The sequence below is a fragment of the Anarrhichthys ocellatus genome, unplaced genomic scaffold (assembly GCF_004355925.1).
Source record: "Anarrhichthys ocellatus isolate YVR2014 unplaced genomic scaffold, GSC_Weel_1.0 scaffold10, whole genome shotgun sequence".
Lineage (NCBI taxonomy): Eukaryota > Metazoa > Chordata > Actinopteri > Perciformes > Anarhichadidae > Anarrhichthys > Anarrhichthys ocellatus.
In genome coordinates, this window is record NW_022280040.1 from 7,557,314 (window position 1) to 7,577,421 (window position 20,108).

Consider the following 20,108-nt stretch of genomic DNA (forward strand, 5'->3'; position numbering starts at 1 on the left):
AGAGAGAGAGAGAGAGAGAGAGAGAGAGAGAGAGAGAGAGAGAGAGTGGGGAGGAGGAGAAAATGAAGGAGGGTGGGGTTCATAAAACCCATGACGCTGGTTAATGGGCAGCTTGGAATGCAGGCTGAAAGCCTGTGTTGCCTCCTCCATGGGAATCCATTTTTTCATCCATAATATCCATTTGCTCATTCACCGTCTGCCTCTGAACTCCCACATCTGGCGCTGTGGACGGCAAACCCATAATACCCAGTAGGTTTTAAGCATACAAAGCTGATCTCCAGCTCCTCCATTCACCTGCCTTCTACATGAGCTGACCTCCTCACCATGTGTACGGGTGTTCAGAACATGCTTGTCTTTGGCTATGTGTGTGTGTGTGTGTGAAACAGGAAGTGAGTGAGATTCTCACATCTGCTTCTCCCAACTTTTATTCTTCAAATAAATCTGCAGCTCATTGTTTTAACATCAGATTCCCTTCCTCTCTCTCTCTCTCTCTCTCTCTCTCTCTCTCTCTATCATCCCTTGCAGAGGACGAGAGTTCAGGCACGCCCTACCACCGCGAGAGGCGCAATGCCATCAGCTCCCAGGCGCCCCGCGGCCCAGACAGGAGCGTGAGCGAGGAGCCCTCCACCTCCACAGAAGACCGGCCCTCCCTGCTCAAGAAGGAGCTGCACGGGGCCCTGCCCCACCTGATTGAACATGCCCTGCCGTACCGTGGCACTCTGTTCGCTATGGACCCCCGCAACGGATACCTAGACCCACACTATCGTAAGTCCACTAGCCACAAAATAGTAGGTATTATTTATCTTTAAAGTGGAAAACTTGTAGATTTTGTTAAGAAAAGAAACTACACAGCTCAAGGGCATGTTAGCAACCCGACCGCTGAGGCCAAGTTTGTCTTTTTACTGTAGGCGAGAGGCAGGACTGCCAGATGCTTGATTAAGTCTGACAGATTAGCCTCTCTTGTGCTCACTCTACACGCACACACACACACACAGACACACACAGACACACACACACACACCTTTATGAACACGTGCATGCACACTTGTCTTGTTTTGTGCCTGGGAAGTTAGTATGGGGAACGGCCAGCGTAGCTTCTTAATTCCCTCATTAGGGGCCTGTCTGAACACAGTGCTCTGCTTTCCCTCATCAACACACACTTCAAAGCCCCAAAGCAGCGCCGCGTCAAACCTCACCACCCCCTACTCTCTCTCTCTGGGACTCAGAGACTGTGAGAGAGAGAGAGAGAGAGAGAGAGAGAGAGAGAGAGAGAGAGAGAGACTAATGGAGATGAAGCCTGAGAGATTGAGTTGAAGGGAGAGATGTGGCTTGAGTAAGATACCGAAGATAATTTGGAAAAAAAAGGTGAGATAGACGATTGAGTTAGATGAAAGCGAAGCTGCTTGTGTGTATGTGGAAAGAGGGAACAGGAGATAGATGATTGGGGAGTAAGAGGCTGATTAGGAGGTTAATTCAGCGGCCACTGTAGCCAGGACTTAGCCTGCAGACAAGGATTTGATGTGATAGCTTGTTTAGTTTGGTTAAATTGGTTCTGAATTGGGGCAGACAGAGTGGGACAGAGCGATTTTAATCCAGTGGCAGTAATGAAAAGTCCATTAGACCCCAACAGTATCCTGTAACTCTATTTATTCAGCCAGTTCATTAGCTACTGCTCCCTTGTGCTTGGGTGCCTGGGAGTCACCAAGGTGCCTCTTTAAGGGAAAGGTTACTCAAAACCAGTGCTGTGGACAGAGCCCTCGAGGGCAGAACATTACTGCCCATTACATCCTGACCTAACTCAGCAACACTGCCACTTTTCATGTCGTGTGTGTGTGGGTATGTGTGAAGGAGCTCTGGAGGTTCCAGACCACTGAAGCCTCGGGGTAGGAGTGGGGGAGCAAGGGGGGTCACTCTGAGGCTTGGGGTCATGCGGAAAAGTCACAGTCTGAAATGGAGAGTTCAAAAGCAGCAGGAAAAGTTAAAAGGGCCGTGGAGCTTCAAGAGGCTTTCTTTGTGCATTGGGGCTCAAGAGGCTGGACGACTTGCAATCATAAGCGGCAGAGTGGAGTAGAGCACAGCGATGCTCGCTGAGAAGCTGCAGGCATGATGAACATAGATTTGATCCTCCTTCTGCACTGATTCTTCCACATTTGAATATAAAAGTATGAAGTGTTAGTGCTGGGATAAAAAGTCGATCAATTTATCTGCAATCATTTTATTTTATTTAGCAAAAAATGCCAAACATTTGCAAGTTGCAGCTTCTTAATATACGATAATTTGCTGCTTTTCCCTTTTGATATCATTGTGAATTAAATATCTTAAGGTTTTCAGTTATTGGTCACGCAAAACAAGCAGCCTCACGATGTCACTTTAGGCTTTTGATTTTTTATAACCATTTCATAGACAAAGTTATTGATAAATTAATTGAAAAATTGTTGTCAGAACAATCAATAAAAAAAGATAATTGTTAGTTGCAGCCCTAACAAAACCCGTACAAAAAAAGTTAAGACTTGATATGCTTTAAGGAGAAATAACACCAACAAAGAAGAAAATAACACTGAAAAACACAAAGTCCGAAAGGCTTCCAGTGTTTTTCATTGATGTCAATTCTCTGATCCAGACTCTGCTCAGGAAGACTTATGATCTGAGATGAGAGCATTGCTGTGTAAAACACCTCCTCATGGCCCCAGGTGTTAAGGACATGGGGTGTCCCTAAAGGCGGCGGTCCCGTTCTGTCTGATTGAACCCAGCACCAGAGCTCAATCCCCATGAGCTCCAGTGGTCTGAGGGTCAGCAGAACCAAAGGGTTCCCCTAAAAACCTCCACTTCCCCCCCCCTCCCTCCCTCCCTTAGCGGCTTTGAACCAGAAGCCTGTAGTGTCTGTCGCCACTCCTGCGCCACAAGGTGTAAAAAGCCACCGGGTCCTGTTCTGGTGTCTGGTTCCATACGCATGTGAGCACACACACACACACACACACATCCCTTACTCCACCAGCGGTAGTCCCTCTCCATGAGGGCTTTGTCACCTCCTAAATTCATCCCAGGTGTCTGCATGTGTGTGTGTATTTGTGATGGAGAGGGGGCCCTAAGCCTTTGTGCTGTGCTTGCATAGTGTGCCACGCCACGCAGCAGACAGCCAGGTAAATCCGATTACTCTTAGCGCTGGTGTGTGTCAGTGCTTAATGTGCCTAAATGCGACGGCACCTGCGGCTTCCCCACACCTGGTCGCTGGGTCGTTAGCGTGGTGGCGAAGCTCTGGGAGGCGTAGGAGTCGGAACAACGAGAAGAGAGCAAAAAGGGGTTTATCTTCCGGGGGCCCCTGCTCTGCTAAATCTCTGCTATTCACCCAGACTTGTGATCTCCCACTCCTCTCCCGTCCGCGGCCTAAGACTGTGTTTACTCTGGTTTTTACACCCACTTCAGTGCAGAAAGGAAGAGGCGCTAAGGAAACATCGCCCCTATTGTTAGCATTAGCTAATTGTGGTGATGCCTGAGCCTTAGCCGCTTTTCTTGGGCAAACACTGGATAAGAGTCCACACATCCTTCTTACCACAACACTAATACACGGGGCTTTGCTGTGGGATAAGAAGAAAGGATTGAGATGCGGATTAATGAGGGAGAAGTCTTTTTTTTTTTTTTTAAGATCTTAATTGTGTAGAAGTGTGAATGGGATGTGCGGCGCCGACATCTGTTTACATTGTGCGCTGATTAGCCGGTCAGTGGTCCTGCAGCAACAGTGAGCCCACTTGCTGGCAAAGCATCTCTGCTTCCTCCGAAGGGGATCTTCTTCTTTAAAGTGCTTCTTTCTTAAACACTTGCCCTTCTTTGTCAGACTACACACATCCGTGGAGGGACTTAAAGTGCAGCCTTTTTCCAATGGCTTTCTTGCAAATGTTATTGCAAGAATGTTTATTGAAACGAAGGCAACGGGAGGAAAGTAAATTTGCCAAGCTTTAGAGACAATGCTTAAGTATATTGGCGCAGAAGTGACATAAGTTTTGTGGCTGCACTGTATCTGTGATACAGTGAATGATTGTAGACACAACCCATTAAGTGTGTCTCCAGGCTTTGATGGCTGCCTATCAGCCCGATAGTCTTTGGGTTAGCTCCTTAAAAAAAATCTAACCCAGATCTGTGCTGCCAGGGCCTAATCCCCACACCAAAGCCTTTGCTGTCCTTCACTGATCTCAGAAACCATGCCTGCTAAGCTAGAGGCAGTGGAGGTATGGATCTCTTGGCTGAAGGATTCCTTCACATGTATCACTGTAACCCTGCTCTCTGAGCCTGGCAGAAGGTGACTGCTACCTGGATCATACTGGCCCTGTGTCCTGGGAAAGCTAGCGGGAACACTGAGCCATAGCGCCAAACCAGTCCCGGGGTTTTATGATGTGGATGGGGAGGGGGGGTTGGTGGGTGTCCAGTCACAGGGGTTAAACTCTAAACTGCTGTGCAAGGCTGATCTCAGGCCTACTGGGCCGTAGCACGCGAGCCGTTGCCCCGGCGTCAGTCTGTCTGCCTCAATATCAAAATGCAGCTGACCACTGAACTGAGTGAGCTAGCTGTCACCAAACTGAACGTGATCCGCACAACAATGGCCTCTCTACTCGCCACACTTAATTACAGTGCTCGGTCTTTCAGTTCATATGGACTGGACTTTTCCATATGTCTTGAAAGAGCAGGAGCGGCAAAGAGAGTAAAAAAAAAAAGAGCAATTATAAAATGTGTGTGTGTATATAGGAGTAAAAGTTACAACAGAGCAAACTTTATGGCCTCTTGTTGGTTTAAACATGACAAGTGCTGGCTGGGATACAGGTTCAAACACCCTCCCCCCCAAAAGAACTGGGGAGTACAGAGGAGAGCCTGGGGTGAGAAGACACGTGCCTGTTTCAAGGGTAAGTGTTTGTCTTTGTGATTGTTTCAATATTGGCTTTTAGAGCGCGGTGGCACGATGTAGTCCCCCAGCGGTGTGCCGGCACAGAGAAGCCCGGGGCACACTGCAGGCAACGGAGAGGGATCCCTTCTACCCACCTCCTTTCATCAAGAAAGAACAACATGGGCCTGCGCTCTGCTGTGGCCCCTTGGTCCAGCGCACCAGGGATAATCAGATGATCCCCTTTTATACAGCTTATTAGAGGCATCTCATGCTGTAAGATAGGCCATATTCTCACATGCATGTGCCCCTTTGTAGCGCATGATGATTTAAGGGGGTTAAGCGGAGTTTGAAGTGCGGCGGAAAAAAACCCCCATCTTAGGGTCATGTGGTGCTCTCGCCACAAAGCTGATGCGTGTGAACGCAATATCTCAGAATAATGGCGGTTCTTATTAACAATGACAAGATTAAATGTGAAGGGGCTAAGAAGAATTAAGATGAATTTTCAGAGAACTTAAGATGTTCAAAGAAGAATACTCAGCATTTCTCGGTATCGTCGTCTCAACATCTGTCAGTGTGTTTTACTTCCTTTCAAATGAGATTGGTTAATCAGTTGAGTCACAGAGGCAAGCAGGAACAATAGCACTTTCCTGATGTTGTGACGGCTTAAAATGAAGATTTGCTGCATCTTGTCCACCCAAAAGGAGAATCCACTGCAGCAAACGCCACGGGCAACAATAACATTAAGCACGATACTTAAAAAAACAACAAGACGAAAAGCTCATGGGGGTTTTCTCTCCTCAAGTTACCCGGTATAGTCTCCAGTAGGATAATCACCTCTGTGTGCTACGGGAGAGTTCTTTCATGCCTTTCTTCATGTTTGCTTCCCGTGTATCCAAATCTCATCGCTCCTTTTTCTGTATTTGCATTCCTCTCAAAAAGTGGCCAAAGATAAGCGCCCTCATCCCTTCAGCCAACAACCCGTATCTTGCTCTCGTCTCTGGAGGGTCGCGGGTATATATTGTTCTACACGGAGAGGAGGCTGATGAACACAGTGTAATTAAAATGTTTCTAGCAGCCTGGTGAAAATGTAAGATATCGCTGGAGAAAAAGAGAAAGGAGTCAGGGCTGAGTCTGAGGGTAGAAGTGAGACAGAGGGGTAGGAAAAAGAGAGAAGAGCCAGAGAGAGTGGAGGAGGAGGAGGAGGGGGGTGTAACAAAGCAGAAAATGAAGAGAGACATAAAAGAATGGTAGCTCAAGGAGGTCAGGCCCATCACAGGCTTTAGTGTTGCCTTTAAAGATGCCTGGGACAGGTGGCAGCTCCAGACAATCTCGCACCACAGAGCAGCATCCTCTCTGGAGGAGATAAGGGATTCCTCCATCCAGGCGCCCTCATCTCCCTCCTCCTCCCACCTCTCCTTCACTCACTCTCTCTCCACCTCCCTCATGCCCACCCGCCTCCCCTTCCTCCCGTCTCTGGGTCCTTCCAGACACTGCCGCTTTGAAGTGGCTCAGTGTGAGCGGGCAGCTGTAGGCCACGGGGCTGCAGCAGCGCTGCTGGGCCACTGGGCCGGTGGACCGTTGGGAGCCGACTCGAGCGCGGCTCAATCAGTGGGGCCCGGCACTTTCAGGTCTCATTAAAGAGCTCCGGCAGGGTTAATCCTCTTTAAGGTTTACACGGGCCCCAGTTTGTCTCTCTGCCCAGGCTGAGGGAACCCCTGGGCGCCACCTGCGTGACAAAGACTCAAATCACTGTGACACAAGTTCCCTCCGTATGTTGCCGCTCTCCTCCACTACACTTGTATGTTCTCCTCTCCCTTCCCTCTTCCTCTCGCTCGCCTTCCCCTGTGCATTCTGCGTCTTCTTCCCTTGATAGTACCTAGGCCTGGTTGTAAGTCTTTTAGGATTATTTGGGTGTAATGTGTTGACAGGGGTGCAGTAAATGGATTACAACTTTGTCCTTGTTTTGGGGATGCTGTGAGGAGGCAGAGGGGAGAGATCAGGAGGATGCGCTTTGAATAATGAGAGAGGCAAAGAAAAAGAGATAGAGACAGCGAGCAGGATTAACAGAAAGAATTAGGAAGACGATGCAAGAGTGAGAGAGTGAGAGAGAGAGAGAGAGAGAGAGAGAGAGAGAGAGGGTGAAAGAGAGACAAAGGTGACTGCAACGCAAAGAGCACCGAGATTGGAAAAAGGGAGAGAATCAGAGAGTTCTGGCTGTTGTTGCACTCACAAGACCTAATTGGTCCAGAAGCATCGACCTCTGTCTGGCCCTGCAGAGTCCAGCAGCCATTCGTCTGATTGCTGTGACACTGGGCTTTGTCTTTGCTCCGTGACACACAGTTTCCTCCATTAGCCCAAATAATGGCCACGTACCTCTAGAGGCCTGCACAGACTTTGTCTAATGCCTGTATGGGTTTGGTGGAAAATAGAGGAATAGACTTACAGTACAGGAGGAAAATACCATTTGAATGTCAAACATATTAAAAAGGAAAGCACTGGAGGTTTTGAATGCATGACCATTTTCCGACGGTGAAATCCTGGATGCCCTTGAATGCACCACTTTTTTTTAAAACAGCCCCTTCTTTTAACCACATTACCATGTGATAATACGCACTTCTGACATAAAAATAAAGGTGACAAAACACTCACTGTGATGGATTACCAATCTTAACCAAGCTGATATTCATAGCACACATTATGAATAGAGAACAACTTGAGGCTGCATGGGGATTTTTGGAAAGAAAATTACATTAAAATGACCGACTTTGGTCAGCGGCCTCTCAGCATGATTCAGAATCGAGAAGCTGTCCGGTTTCCCCAAGCAGCCCAGAGTGTTATTATAATGCAGGTGTATTAGCCTCACAGTCACTATCACACAGCCACATGCAGTTTTAGTATCACCTTCATAGTGGCCTAGAGAGGAGCGGTGACACGGGGCTATGGAGGGTCAGTCTGTCATGCGGTAGCCTGATACAGCTGTGGCAATCATGAACACTGTCACTGATATGACCGTGGCTCATAAATAGGTGTTGTAGTAAATCCGAATAATTTATCATACATTTATGATACAGGCATTTAAAGGAAGTCTTTAAAAAACAGATTGTGGAAAAATTGCATTTTTTTTTTTTGGGGTGACCCCAATCCCTAAATATAGATCTCAAAAAGGATCAAACCCTAAAGCGGCCTTGTGTTTGAGTAGAATAAATCACACAGCGGGGAGTTGAAGCAAAATAAATGTAGCAGAGTCGTGGTGAGTTAACCTGAGGTTTAAATCAACTCCCTTCTCTCTGAGAGGTATCATTGTTTGGAGAGGAGGAGATAGACAGGTGTGAGAGATAAAGAGAGGGAAGGGGGAAAGAGGTGTAGCGCAGTGTTTCAGCTACTAAACTGCTGTGTAAATCTGGAGGCTGGAGGGTGGGGTAGGGTAGAGAGAGGGTGCTGGAGCGAGGTTGGGGGGGGGGGGGGGAGGGCCAACGCACAGCGCTTTGTTCTGCTCCCCAGTTTATCCCAATCTGGAGGAATTCACCAAATGTAGGAGATAGATTGGCGCTCCGCAGAGGCCTCGTGAAATAACCTTCACTCCCTGATTCACACTGGGATACATGGGGAGGAAGGGAGGCGGGGACGGGGAAGCAAAAAAAACGGGGTATAGCTGGGGTTGGGTGGTGCTGGGGGGCCCCTGGACGAGCAGTGTGCGTGCTTAGCTCCACTCTGCAGCAAGGCGAGGGTCATCGTGCTGGCGTGCAATTTGTTAAGATTGACTCGGCTTGCTAAATGTCTTGCAGATGCTGGAGCTCCATTTAGATATTTGTGTGACTTATGGAGAAGGGAAGGGAGGAAATGCTTGGAGCACAGCCTACTTCCTGGTCGCTGAAATCAAGGTTTCTTACTGTTATTTCAGATAAATGTCCCGCGAATGGATACTAATATTCTAGGGGATACGCATCTGTAAACTTTTAGATGCAGCTTGGCAGGGAATCGTTGCGGGTCAAGTGGATGCTATGAGCAGAAGTGGACGATTGAAAAATGATGCTGAAGATAAGCTGGTCGAACATTAAGTCCAAGCGCAAATATGCATAGACGTGTGGAACCATGAAGAGAACGGATGGGCATTCGCCGACTTGTTCAGTCTAGACAAATGACTTCCGACAGCGAGTAGCGTTGGAATGTATACGTGAACCGGGAGCCTGTTTATCGTGCATAGCTGACGTTTCTCCTCTTTTTTTTCACTCCCTGCTTCCTCTTCTTCTGCTCTGCTTTTCTTTTCCTTTATGTTAATTACTTTTACCCACAGAGAGATGGTTCGTGTTTAAGGGTGTGAGAGCGATTGAGCAAGAGAGACAGAGAAAGCGAAAACAGAGGAGAACACAGCGGAAGAGAGAGAGAGAGAGAGAGAGAGAGAGAGAGAGAGAGAGAGAAAATCTATTGATTTACAGAGGAAGGGCAGAGTGTGATCTGCCAGCCTTGTTTATATGATGAATGGCAGAGAGATTGGCAAGGCAACACTTAACATTCTTCTGTTATTTAACCTCTCTGCTTGCTTTCTTCTCCCTCCTTCGTGCCGTTGCTCTCTGCCGAAAATAAAAGCTTTCTCTGTTCTAGCGCCCAAGCATCGCATACAGTAGAGAAGGCTCTGCACGGCAAGAACATTAGGCTAATTTATACGGCGGTAATTAGGCCATTAGACCTGAAACAATCTGGGACCCCGTAATTAAAGCAAAGCGCTCCAAAAGTCAACAGCAACTCCCATCGAGCTTAGCTAAACAGTCTCCGAAAGTGTTATTTACATGTCCAAACAGCTTGAGGTCTCAGTGTAAGCAAACATGATGAGAGACGGGGTGTGAAGGGATTGATCAGAGGGAGAGTTCGGCTTCACAAGAGAGCCGGCGTGCAAACTCCTTCCACTGATAGCCCGCATGGGGCTTCTCCGGCTCCTCATATAGTTTGTAGTTTTAGCAGAGTACAAGCACATGATAAATACTCATAGTCTGTTATGTCACATCTGTGTTTACTGAAAGATGCCCTCGAGCTGAAGTCTTACTCAAAGTGTGATTCATTAATTTGCTCTTATTTCATGACGATGAATTGATTGATTGATTTTCCTGTCATTTTTCGAAAAAGGGCCAGTGTGCTGCAATTCGGGGTGATCTATTAGCAGAAATGGAATATAATATTCATAACTATGTTTTCATTAGTGTGTCATCACCTAAAGCTAAGAATAGTTGTGTTTTCGTGAGCTTATGAGTCCTTTATATCTACATAGGGAGCGGGTCCTCTTCACAGTTCACAGTTTCCACCATGTTGCATCGCCATGTTTAGAACGGACAAATCAAACACAGAGACACGGAGAGTTTCAACGTTACTTTACATCAGAGTATTTGCTTTTTTGTGAAATATTAAATAGTTTTAATGCATATTTCATTGTCATTTGCAAATTGTGCTGGTGTACATTTAAAGCGGTCTTTAGATTTAATAGTTGGAGACCACTACAACAAAGACCTCGAGGTGACACCAGTAACAAAATACGCCCAGATCAGCATTGTCACGTTCTTTGCAAAAAGTCACGTATACATGTTCTTGTTTTCACTCCCAGAAAGGAGCAACACGCAAACAGACCTAGTCTGGAGCATCTTTCGCACGCTCTGCGAAGTGTTGCAGTGTTATGGTGTAACTGCGGGCCTCGGTGCAGACGAGCGTGCCTGAGCAGTGAGATCATGAGCGGGGAGAGAGGTGGCATAAAGAAATCTGGCAGTCGCAGCCCCGGCACAGGCTTCATATGTTCCACATTAGCAATTCACAAACCTCTGGAGCAGGGCCCCAGCAGCCCTTTTCTCACTCCGCCTTTAGTCGCTTATGACAATCTGTCACTGGCTCTTTGTGCTCTCGCAGCGGAGCGTCGACGAGAAGTGCAGTGTTTGCGGAGGAGTGCTCGGTCCTCGGCTGCGGGTGACACTCTGTTAGAGCGGAGTCAGTGAACCCTCACCAGAGGAGGAGGAGGAGCCCAGGTTTAGCAGTCAAGACAATACACTCACAATGCTGAGTTGACAACAAAAGAGGAAGATGAGAAATTGTTTGTGTGTTATCAAAACCCAAATCAGACTTGTGAGCGACAGCTCAGATTCTCCTAAAGTATCACATCACATGCGTTCCGAAGATCCTTTGTGGTAAAACTGCGGTTATGAAAGGAGATTAACCAATAAGGATATTGCAAATGATGTGCTTTAGGCTTTATCCTCCCCTTGTCCTCCCCCCTCTTTTGAAATTATTCAAGTGTCCAATAAAGGACAAGGCAATTACCATCCTTTCTTTAATGAAGGGGAAGCTGGCTTTTGGTCTTGAGCACGGTGTGTTTGTGTTGAATTAGAATTAATGAGCCTGGTCAAAGTTTGCCTCTAATTGCCCTTTCATTAAGACCCATTTGTAATCATCTCTTAATGACTTCCATCTCTTTGCTCAAAGAATAAAAAAAAAAAAAAGGAAAAAATGTACACCAAAAATGAAAACTGCTGCTCCGGAGTCATTAAAATGTCTGCGAGGAGTTCTGAAGAGCTGCTGGATTGGTAGAGAGCTGCACAAAATGTTTTATATTTCCAAAAAAGTTTTCAATCTATGACATGCGGTGTTCGTGACTTTCGGTGTTGGATCGGCTGAGATGACTTCTTCAACCCCTCTCACTGTGCCAGTGGTGGTTTACCGAATGCGCCCCGGTACAAAACCGTCGTGATTACACTTTTCCCCAGGAATGCTGGAGCTGCTGTGGTGTGTGCGGCCGCAGTGGGAAGGTAAAAACTGTGGCGCGTGTGTCAACTTCCTAAGTGCCCTCCAGCTGTATTCTGTACTAGAGAGACGAGAAAAACCGTGAATATCCAGAAGAGCAGGGGCAATTTAGTCCCGGAGTAAACAGTATGGAGTCTCTACAGGAAATACTGGAGATGGATTGCAGGATGGAGTCCCCCCCCCCTCCTCCTCTTTCCTCTGCCCTCTGTTCTTTGCAACTGTATACATTCCCTCTAGTGACATAGAGCTGTTTGCCTCGCTAATGGAGAGCTGTGCCGGCGTAAAAGAGGTGGCAGGCTCTATTTAGATAGGGCCGTGGTAAAGTAAACTTCAGAGTTTGATTTAAATAAACCTCGGCGGAACGGTTTGCCATGCGGCCGCGGCGAGAGGAGGGAGGCGGGGAAGGAAAGAATGATGAAGGAGCAAGAAGAAAGAAGAAAAAAAAAAAAAGAGTCCAGTCCAGGCGCAGGGCTGTGCTGAATGAGGAGCTCCAGAGACATAAACAGAGGGGGGATCTGGGTAATTCAATGAGGAGAGGCGGATGTGGGATTGTAGGTGTGTGTTGCGGGGGTGAAGGGGTGGCGTCTTTAAAATGATTTCACAGTTAGTAATCTCTGGAGTCATCCCTCATTACCTAACAGGACAGAGGTTAGTTTAAAGTTCAGTAAGATTAGAGAACATGAGGCTTTTACTCCAGGCGAGCCAGAACACAGAGCGTGGACCTCGGTGAACCTGAAGGTTCGTTTCCTACTCTGACAGCCAAGGGCCGACAGCCGGAGCGGAGAGTAAACAAAGCAGATTCTACCACCAGCCCATCGCTCTATCCCATAAACCCTTATCCCCCCCCTCAGCAGCTCAGCCGAGGTGAGCCGAGCCAAAACTGAGTCATCAGGAGGAAACTATCAAACAGACAAGAGGCTGAGCGGTCAGATATTTGCCAGAGCTGCTTGGAGGAGTTTTTTTGTATCTTTGCTATTAAGAAAATAAGATGAAAACCCATTCAAAAAGTTTGCCTCAGTTTTATTTTGACTCATTTCAAGCAAACACTATTGTGCAATGTGTAAATAATATATGGATAGAGTTGTTTGTGCATTATTTCTCTTGATTCCTCATCTGAAAAGCCAACCAATCCCCTCCTCAACAAGTTATTCCCTATTCATTGTATTCAAGATCCACATTCAGTAGATTGGGCCAAAAAAAAAAGCTGCTTTCTGGTTCATCAACACGGGGAATATGGTTAACTGTTGCAGGGATGTCCGCCTCTTTGCTACAGGTGGGTGGGTGTTGCTGTCTTTACGCACGCTGTAGGGAGCCAGTGTTGTAGACTTAAAGGGACACTCCACCAACATGTCAAATTCTATTTTCTTATCATGGGGAGCCCTATATAGCATGGGAAAACATATGTATAGTATTGTATTTGGCTCTGGAGCAAGCTTTCCAAAGTCTTAGAATGTTACTCAGGTTACATCACCCGCGTGTCTCGGTTTTAACTTGGAGACCCACATGAGGGACTAAAAGTCGGGGTATCTTGGCTATCTGCTTCTTCTTCCATAAAGCCCCCCAACTTTATTGAAGCACAATAGTCAATTCAGAGCATTAATATAGCAGCAAACAACTATTTACTGAGTAAAGATATAGTGGAGTAGTGTCTATCTGAGCAGAGAATGAAGTCGCTCTCCCTCTGTGTGTGTTGTTATCCGAGCTTCCCCGTTCTTTGTTGACATAGCCGGGCCGGCCGTGCAAGCTCTTAGTGCATGTTTGTGCATGCAGAAGTGTAGCACCTACCCTCCGGTTCCCCTTTAGGTAAACACTGTTAGCTCTGTCAGCACGTTTGCTGTAGTTCGTGCTGTTAGCACCGTTTTGCCGATGGCTCAGGTGTCGTCATTATTGAGAGCCGTTGAGAGGCAATCGGATGCTCCGACTCTCGTTTTGTGCACCTTTAAGACTTGCATTCTAACAGTGCAGTATTACCAACAACCCCAAACTGATCCCCTTTTGATTGTAGCTGTGTCGGCTCAAGCTAATGACTTAGCGATGAGGTAAGCACACCTGAGAGGTTCTGGGGGATCAACACCTGCTGCGTTGCCCAGCGATGCAGCTGCGCTCGGCGTGGAGCAACACTCGGAGAGCTGTCGGGCACCCCGCCGTTTGGCCATCCGCCCTCTTGGCGCAGGCCGACAAATGTTTACAAGCAAAAAAAACACATAGCTCGCAGCCTCAGAGACTTGCTGGGTGAAGGTATGCAGATGTTGACACATGCTTTGCCTCAGGGTGGTGATACACAACTTGGCAATGGTGTCAGTCGACAGGCAATAAAGTGAAGTGTTCTGTCATTGAGTCCATATAGTGTGTGAATGAAAAGGTGAATTGTTGCTCTGTGGACCCCTGTGTTGCATATTAGTCCGTGCAAGTTTTAACTCATTTCAGTTTCACAACTCGACCCTCAGGTAGGCAGCGTTACAGCAAAATTCACGGTTCGCTCGTTGCAACTTGTCCAATAACGGATGCACGGTTGCAACACAAAATTCCGACTTTAGTTTTTAAAGACAGTCGTGTGGAGTGCAGTTAAGGTTAGGAGGTGAGCGCGTAAAGATGTGAATTCAGTCTGGTGGCAATTTCGGGGGTAAAAATAGAAAACGGCTTGGAAGCTCATATTATGCAAATGTTTCAATGTTTTATCTGGAGGGAGAACAAAAAAGAAGCCTCTCGATTCTCTCTGGCAGTTGTGACTAAACACTGAAACGGAAAAAGGATGTTTTTGTTCTCGCTTTTGTACGTTTCAGCAGTTGTACTTAGACGTTATCCTTTGTGCGAAACCATATTATGCTTGGTACGGTGAGGAACATGCCATTTGGCTGCTTTTCTTACGGTTATTTATCGCTGTTTATTGTGAGTTCCTAGCAGCCTAGAGACATTTGCAAAATACTTCCTCAGTGAACATTTTGGAGCAGTGCAGCTTTTGATGAGGTCTCATTTGGGCGGGTCTGCCCGAAAGATAGCCATCATCCACTGCCTTTCATTACAGCTGCTATTTAGATTAGCTGAGGAGGGAATACAGTCACATGACGATGTCATGTTTCAGAGGAACCAGGGCTCTTGCAAAGTGTAAAGAAAATGTCTTATATTTATTTTTCTTTCTCTTCCTGTTATTCTATACAGCTGCGCCGCAGTTCTTCCCCACCTTCCATCCTCCTGTGCCAATTGACGACAGACATACCCAGGGACGTTACATCTACGAGCCTTCCCCTGTGCCTCCTCTTCATGTGTAAGTCTCTCAAACTGCTCACACACACACACACACCAAAATACCGCCGATCATACCTGAGAACACGTTTGATTCAGCTGCATCACAGGCATCACTGGCGAGCTCCCCGCTCCCCTAATGGTGATACAAATCAAGCTCCGAAACGTCCTTCCGCCTGTGGGCGTGGAGCATCCTCATGCGTGGCTGCTGGGCGCCTCTCTTTGCCTTTCAGGATCAAAGGCCACGGCCCCTGTACGTGAGCAACATGATCCGCATGTCAGAGACACGCAAATGAACATGTGTCAGAGACACGGAAATGAGAGCAGGGTGAATGGGGGGGGGAGCCTGGGAGCGTGCGATCCTCATAAGAGCAGTGATCAAGCCCTGTCAGGAGAAGGAAGCCTCCGCTGACATCTACCCGTCTCTGACAGACACAGATGGGCTCCTGACACACAAGCCGCACACTGCTAACCAGCCCGCCTCATCCAATCACGCGCACGTGCGGGCTATCAAATATGAAGTAGAGTAAAACATGGTGTCATGCCTCGTAAGAGAGAGCGGTAAGTATTTATAAGCAGGGGAAGTTCTTATTACAGTAGTCTCGTATTTCCCTTCCGACGGTGATGTCCAGGTCAGCAGAGGACTTCAAAGCATTCCATCAGCTCGCTCACTTACATACACTCATGCACAATTTACTCTGCAGAAATACTCTTTCTGTCTTCTACTCCTCTCCATCATTTGTATTCCTTGTGTCTGACCGGTGAGCGGTACCACTCGGAGATGCCTCATCGTCCTTGCGGCGCTTGTTTCCTACCCGCAGACATGGAGGAAGCGATCACGGCGCGACGAGGACAAATTGGATGGGGCAGCTACTTGGGCCGCATTATGTTTGATATTCTTCATCATTATCAACTCCCCCCTTCTCCTCCTCAGGAGTCATATCTCTCCCTTGCTGATGTGCCACTAAGCGTAATGAATTTTTTATGTCCCCCCCCCCTTCCCCTGTCTGCCTCCCCACCTCCGGCCCACCCTACCTCTCAACCCCTCATCTCCTACTCAGGGGCTGCAGCAAGGGGGGGGAGAGGGGGAGAGAGAGGCGAGGAAATAAAAAAAAAATGGGGAGGTGATTGATGCCCCGTGTCACTGCAAACAAAATGGCAAATATAATTTAGCATTTAGCTTATGCAGAGATAATGGGGCGAACACGCGCCGGCAACATAGGCTTGAACAAACAGCCTGGCTTGTTATCCGTCAGGAGTGCTTTGGTACGATGTGGAGCACAGGTTAGGGAGGGGAAGGGAAGAAATGAGGAGGGGGTGGAGGGACAACATGGAGCCGGGGAATTGAATTAAGGGGGAGAAGTTACGCGGTGCCGGTGTCTTCAGTCACTCTGTCCGGACAGGCATTATCTATGCGCTTGGTTTGCTGTCAGTGGGAACACGGCCGTGCTCTGCCATGCTACTCATGGCCTATTTATCCAAGCCATTAAGCATAGAGCTGTTTAATATGACTCGCCACGCTGAGGGAAACTATTTGTCATTATTATAAGACGGCTGTTTAGTGGCCAGCCTTATTTAAATCTGTGAACTCGCTGTCGCGCACGTTATCTTGTGAACTTACGTGGGTTTCATGCAGAAATCATCCCAACTACTTTGGAGTCTTTGCGCAGGGAAGCAACAATATTGCCTGCTTGATTAAAAAAGCGGCACCGGAATTCCTCAGTGAGAAGAAGCACTCATCAGTTATTACAGCTGGGTCCAACCACCTGACGGCAAATTGTAGGTTAATTACACTTCCAGGTTCAGCTTTGTGCAAGTTTCAGACAAACTTTTGGGCCGGAGAACTGCAGCCAAAAAGTAAACTGAGGATTTAGAAGTGATGCATTGGACTCAGCAATGTTGCTTGTAACCAGGCCGAGCAAATAGAGGCAGTCAACGTATAGCTGTCGCCTCAGGGAAATGGAGGGCAGGAGGCGGCTTATGGAGAAATATTGAATTGTTTTAAGACAAGTTCTCCTCGGTGAGCAGAATTAATCGTTATTAGCCCTCTCAAAGATATGCCTAAGTACACAGGGACTATTATTGCAGTACTTCCCCATGCAGCCTCTCATTACGGCCTGTAATTACAGTTGGGTTGGCCCTGCGGCAGTTCCATCAATCCAGCCAGCTTCCCCCCGCCACGCACGCAAGCCAGTCACCACTGGGCGTCCGTGTCCGGAGAAAAAACACCGCTGAACTCCCAGCAGCTTGTTTCCTCTCCGCCACAATGACACATCCACCATCCGTACGCGGCAAATGAACAGAATCATATCCTATTACTGTGAAGGGCCTAATTGAAACATGTTTATTTATGGGCCCCGTTTTCAGGCGAGGAGCGAGTGTTAGCAGCGCAGCTAACGGGCTCCAGCGATACGAGGCGGTAGAATTAAATTAAAAGCTCATAAAATGAAATATGCTCCATATTAGCTGCTTGACACTTAATTTGCCTTCAAATGAGCAGAGGAAATCACAAATTAACTGTCCTTTGTTTTTTTCCCTCTTTACCTCACCGCCCCTATTAGGCAAGGGAGAGCGCAATTACAGACAGAGGCTAATCGTTTAGTTTATGAATTCTTGTGGGGAAGGCACCAATGTGCCATTCAATATTAAAGCCTCAGGGTCAGGAGGGGGGGTGGGGGTCTCTTCCTGTGGATGCTTGCTTTACTGAGGAGCTCGTATATTCACATGGAGGAGAGTTTCAACAACCCCAGTTTAAAATGAAACCAATGCCAACTAACAACAAGCTGCTTCTGCGTTTCCACAACCTTACAACTTAAGCAAAACCTTAATGTCGTGTTCTGATCCAGGACCAGCAAACGTCTCTCCTGCGCGTTTTCATCTGCTGGCCTCTGGTCTGGAAACATCTGACCCTCCAGTCTCAACCTAAAAGGAGAAAGAGCCCTTCGTGCTCCAGAGAAGATGTTTCCTGCTTAAATAAACACATTGATCGGTGAAGAGCAGGCTCTCCATGGGAGCTCTGGTCCCCTCTGCCACCTCCATTGTGCGGGACTGGCTTAATGGGAGTTTTTTTTGGGGGGGGGAGGCCGGGGGCCAAGAGAAGAGACCGCTCCTTTCATTGCAGCTTTATTGCCTGACCACGGTACACAAAACAAAACAGGCCTCTCATGCGGCTCAGCGCCGGCTCTCGGTCACCCGGAGACCGCTCAGAACAAACAGAGGTATTCGACACAAGTCAATTATCAGCATCGGGGTTTATTCTGGAGTCCCCGGCCCTCGTGCTGTGAATGGGGGCCACTAAAACAACAAAACATTCTTATGGGATAAGCAATTGACTCCCAACCTTTTGCACAGCTATCGCATGTGGATTTAGGGAAGAATTAGTCAATAAGAGAGTCCATATAGGTGTTTGTAAAGTTGTACAGCAAATAGAAAGCCTTGAGCTTTGACTTGTTTTTCACTGTGATTGTGGATTTGTAATGAAATACTTATCTGTACAATACAACAAGATTGAAAGGTTTTGAAAACAAACATATTTGTGGAAGCATCTGAACTTCTGAACAAACGTTTCACTTCGAACCACAAGATTTACATTTATCTAGAGAGGTAAAGTAAAACATTTATAATCCAGTCTTCACTTATTATACACCAAAACACTAGATAGCTTATATACTGGATATATATATATATATATATATATATATATCTTTCTGTTTTGAAATTATTTACAGAACTGTGTTAAGGATTTAATGTCTTTAACAAAAGCGATAATCTAAAACTCAAAGATGGCAAAAAAAAGTTCAGAAATAGAAGTTCTCAGTGTGACTCATGAATAAAGTCATGGACTGTATGTTCTGTCAGTGTGGAGGGAGAGTGCAGGTGGGGGCTGTGAGGTTGCGTGTGTGTGTGTGTGTGTGTGGTTATTTCATTCAGGAGTGTGTTTATTCAGCTGCGGGCCGCGGCCTGACTGGAAGGTATTCTGGAGGCACCGGGGGAGAGAGCTGCTGCTGCACGTCTCTGTCATCGCAGCGCAAACCTCAGCTCTGAAACCAAGAAGCAGGAGGGATTTAATTGACTTAACGGCTGTGTGAGCTGTTGCAACATTTAATGTAAAAGATTGTACCAAAAAGCAAGGGAATCACCTCGTCAACCTACTGATCTTATTCTCTGTAGGCACCCGACATTCTCACCGATTTCACACAGTTTCCGTACACCAGCTCTTCCCCGTCGCTGTCCTCTGCCTTTGGCGGAGAGAGGGTGCTTTTTTTTTTTCTTCTTCTTCTTTTTTTTATAAGATGTGCGCCGTGTTGTTTTGTTATTTACATAAACTGTTGTCGCAGCGCCCAATCTGGGCACAGAGGAGCGGCGTGTTGCTTAGCATAAAGACCGCGGTCTTATCTCAACACCTCCTTCCAGATGGGACGAGGCCGAGCATTGCAATACAGGCACACACACACACGCTCACACACACACACACATAATGCAAAACAATGGAAAGACAAAAGGGTCTACTGTAGCTTTTATAGAAGCTAGAGGAGACATGTTCTGTAAGTGTGCAGCTTCATCAAGGAGTGATTTGACTTTGCATTGTTAAGGCCTCATTTAAGGTTTCAGGCCAACGTCAACACAATTTGTACAAATTTTTTGTCAAACACTGGAATTTGTAACTGTATAATATTTTATTGTTATTATCTTGAATAGAAACCACAGTCTGTTTTAACGATTTGCTGTTGATATTCACATTTGAATATCGTCTAGACTAAAACAGGATGTGGAACAGGAGCCATAAATTACATTAAGAATTGATGATTATTTCATAATCGCATCTGATAATTTGTGTCCAGATATGGCCGCTGTCACCGGAGAGCAGGGGAGAGAGACGAAGGCCACTTTTTCATCCTCCCCTGGAACTGTCCAAAACCCGTTCTGTGTGACTTCATAGGTCACCCCTCTCTGGTGCAGTCACTGGTTTCACTCCCTCCCCCCCCCTCCCATATCCTCCCCCCTCTTTAATACTTTCTCTATGGAGTAAGTCGGGGGGACAGGCGGTCACGCAGTAGCTGGCTTCATGATTAATGGTGTTTATTCTTGACAGAAGGCTCCTTTATTTATCTGCATTGCAGTTTCACTGATACTATCAGTCACCTGAATGAAAAATATTCAGTCATACCAATTTTGCAGTATAATTGAGTAGAGTCACTTCCTTTCAGTCCGTCCC

The 20,108-nt window shown here is 47.0% G+C and overlaps 1 protein-coding gene across 1 annotated transcript in view; it reads left to right on the forward strand.

Moving 5' to 3' along the window:
• Positions 1 to 20,108, forward strand: part of gli3 (GLI family zinc finger 3) — an 83,874-nt gene that overhangs the window by 26,875 nt on the left and 36,891 nt on the right. The window contains exons 3-4 of the mRNA XM_031849797.1: positions 526 to 765; positions 14,810 to 14,915. Of these exons, the coding sequence (XP_031705657.1) occupies positions 526 to 765; positions 14,810 to 14,915 (346 nt within the window). The remainder of the gene's footprint in view (positions 1 to 525; positions 766 to 14,809; positions 14,916 to 20,108) is intronic.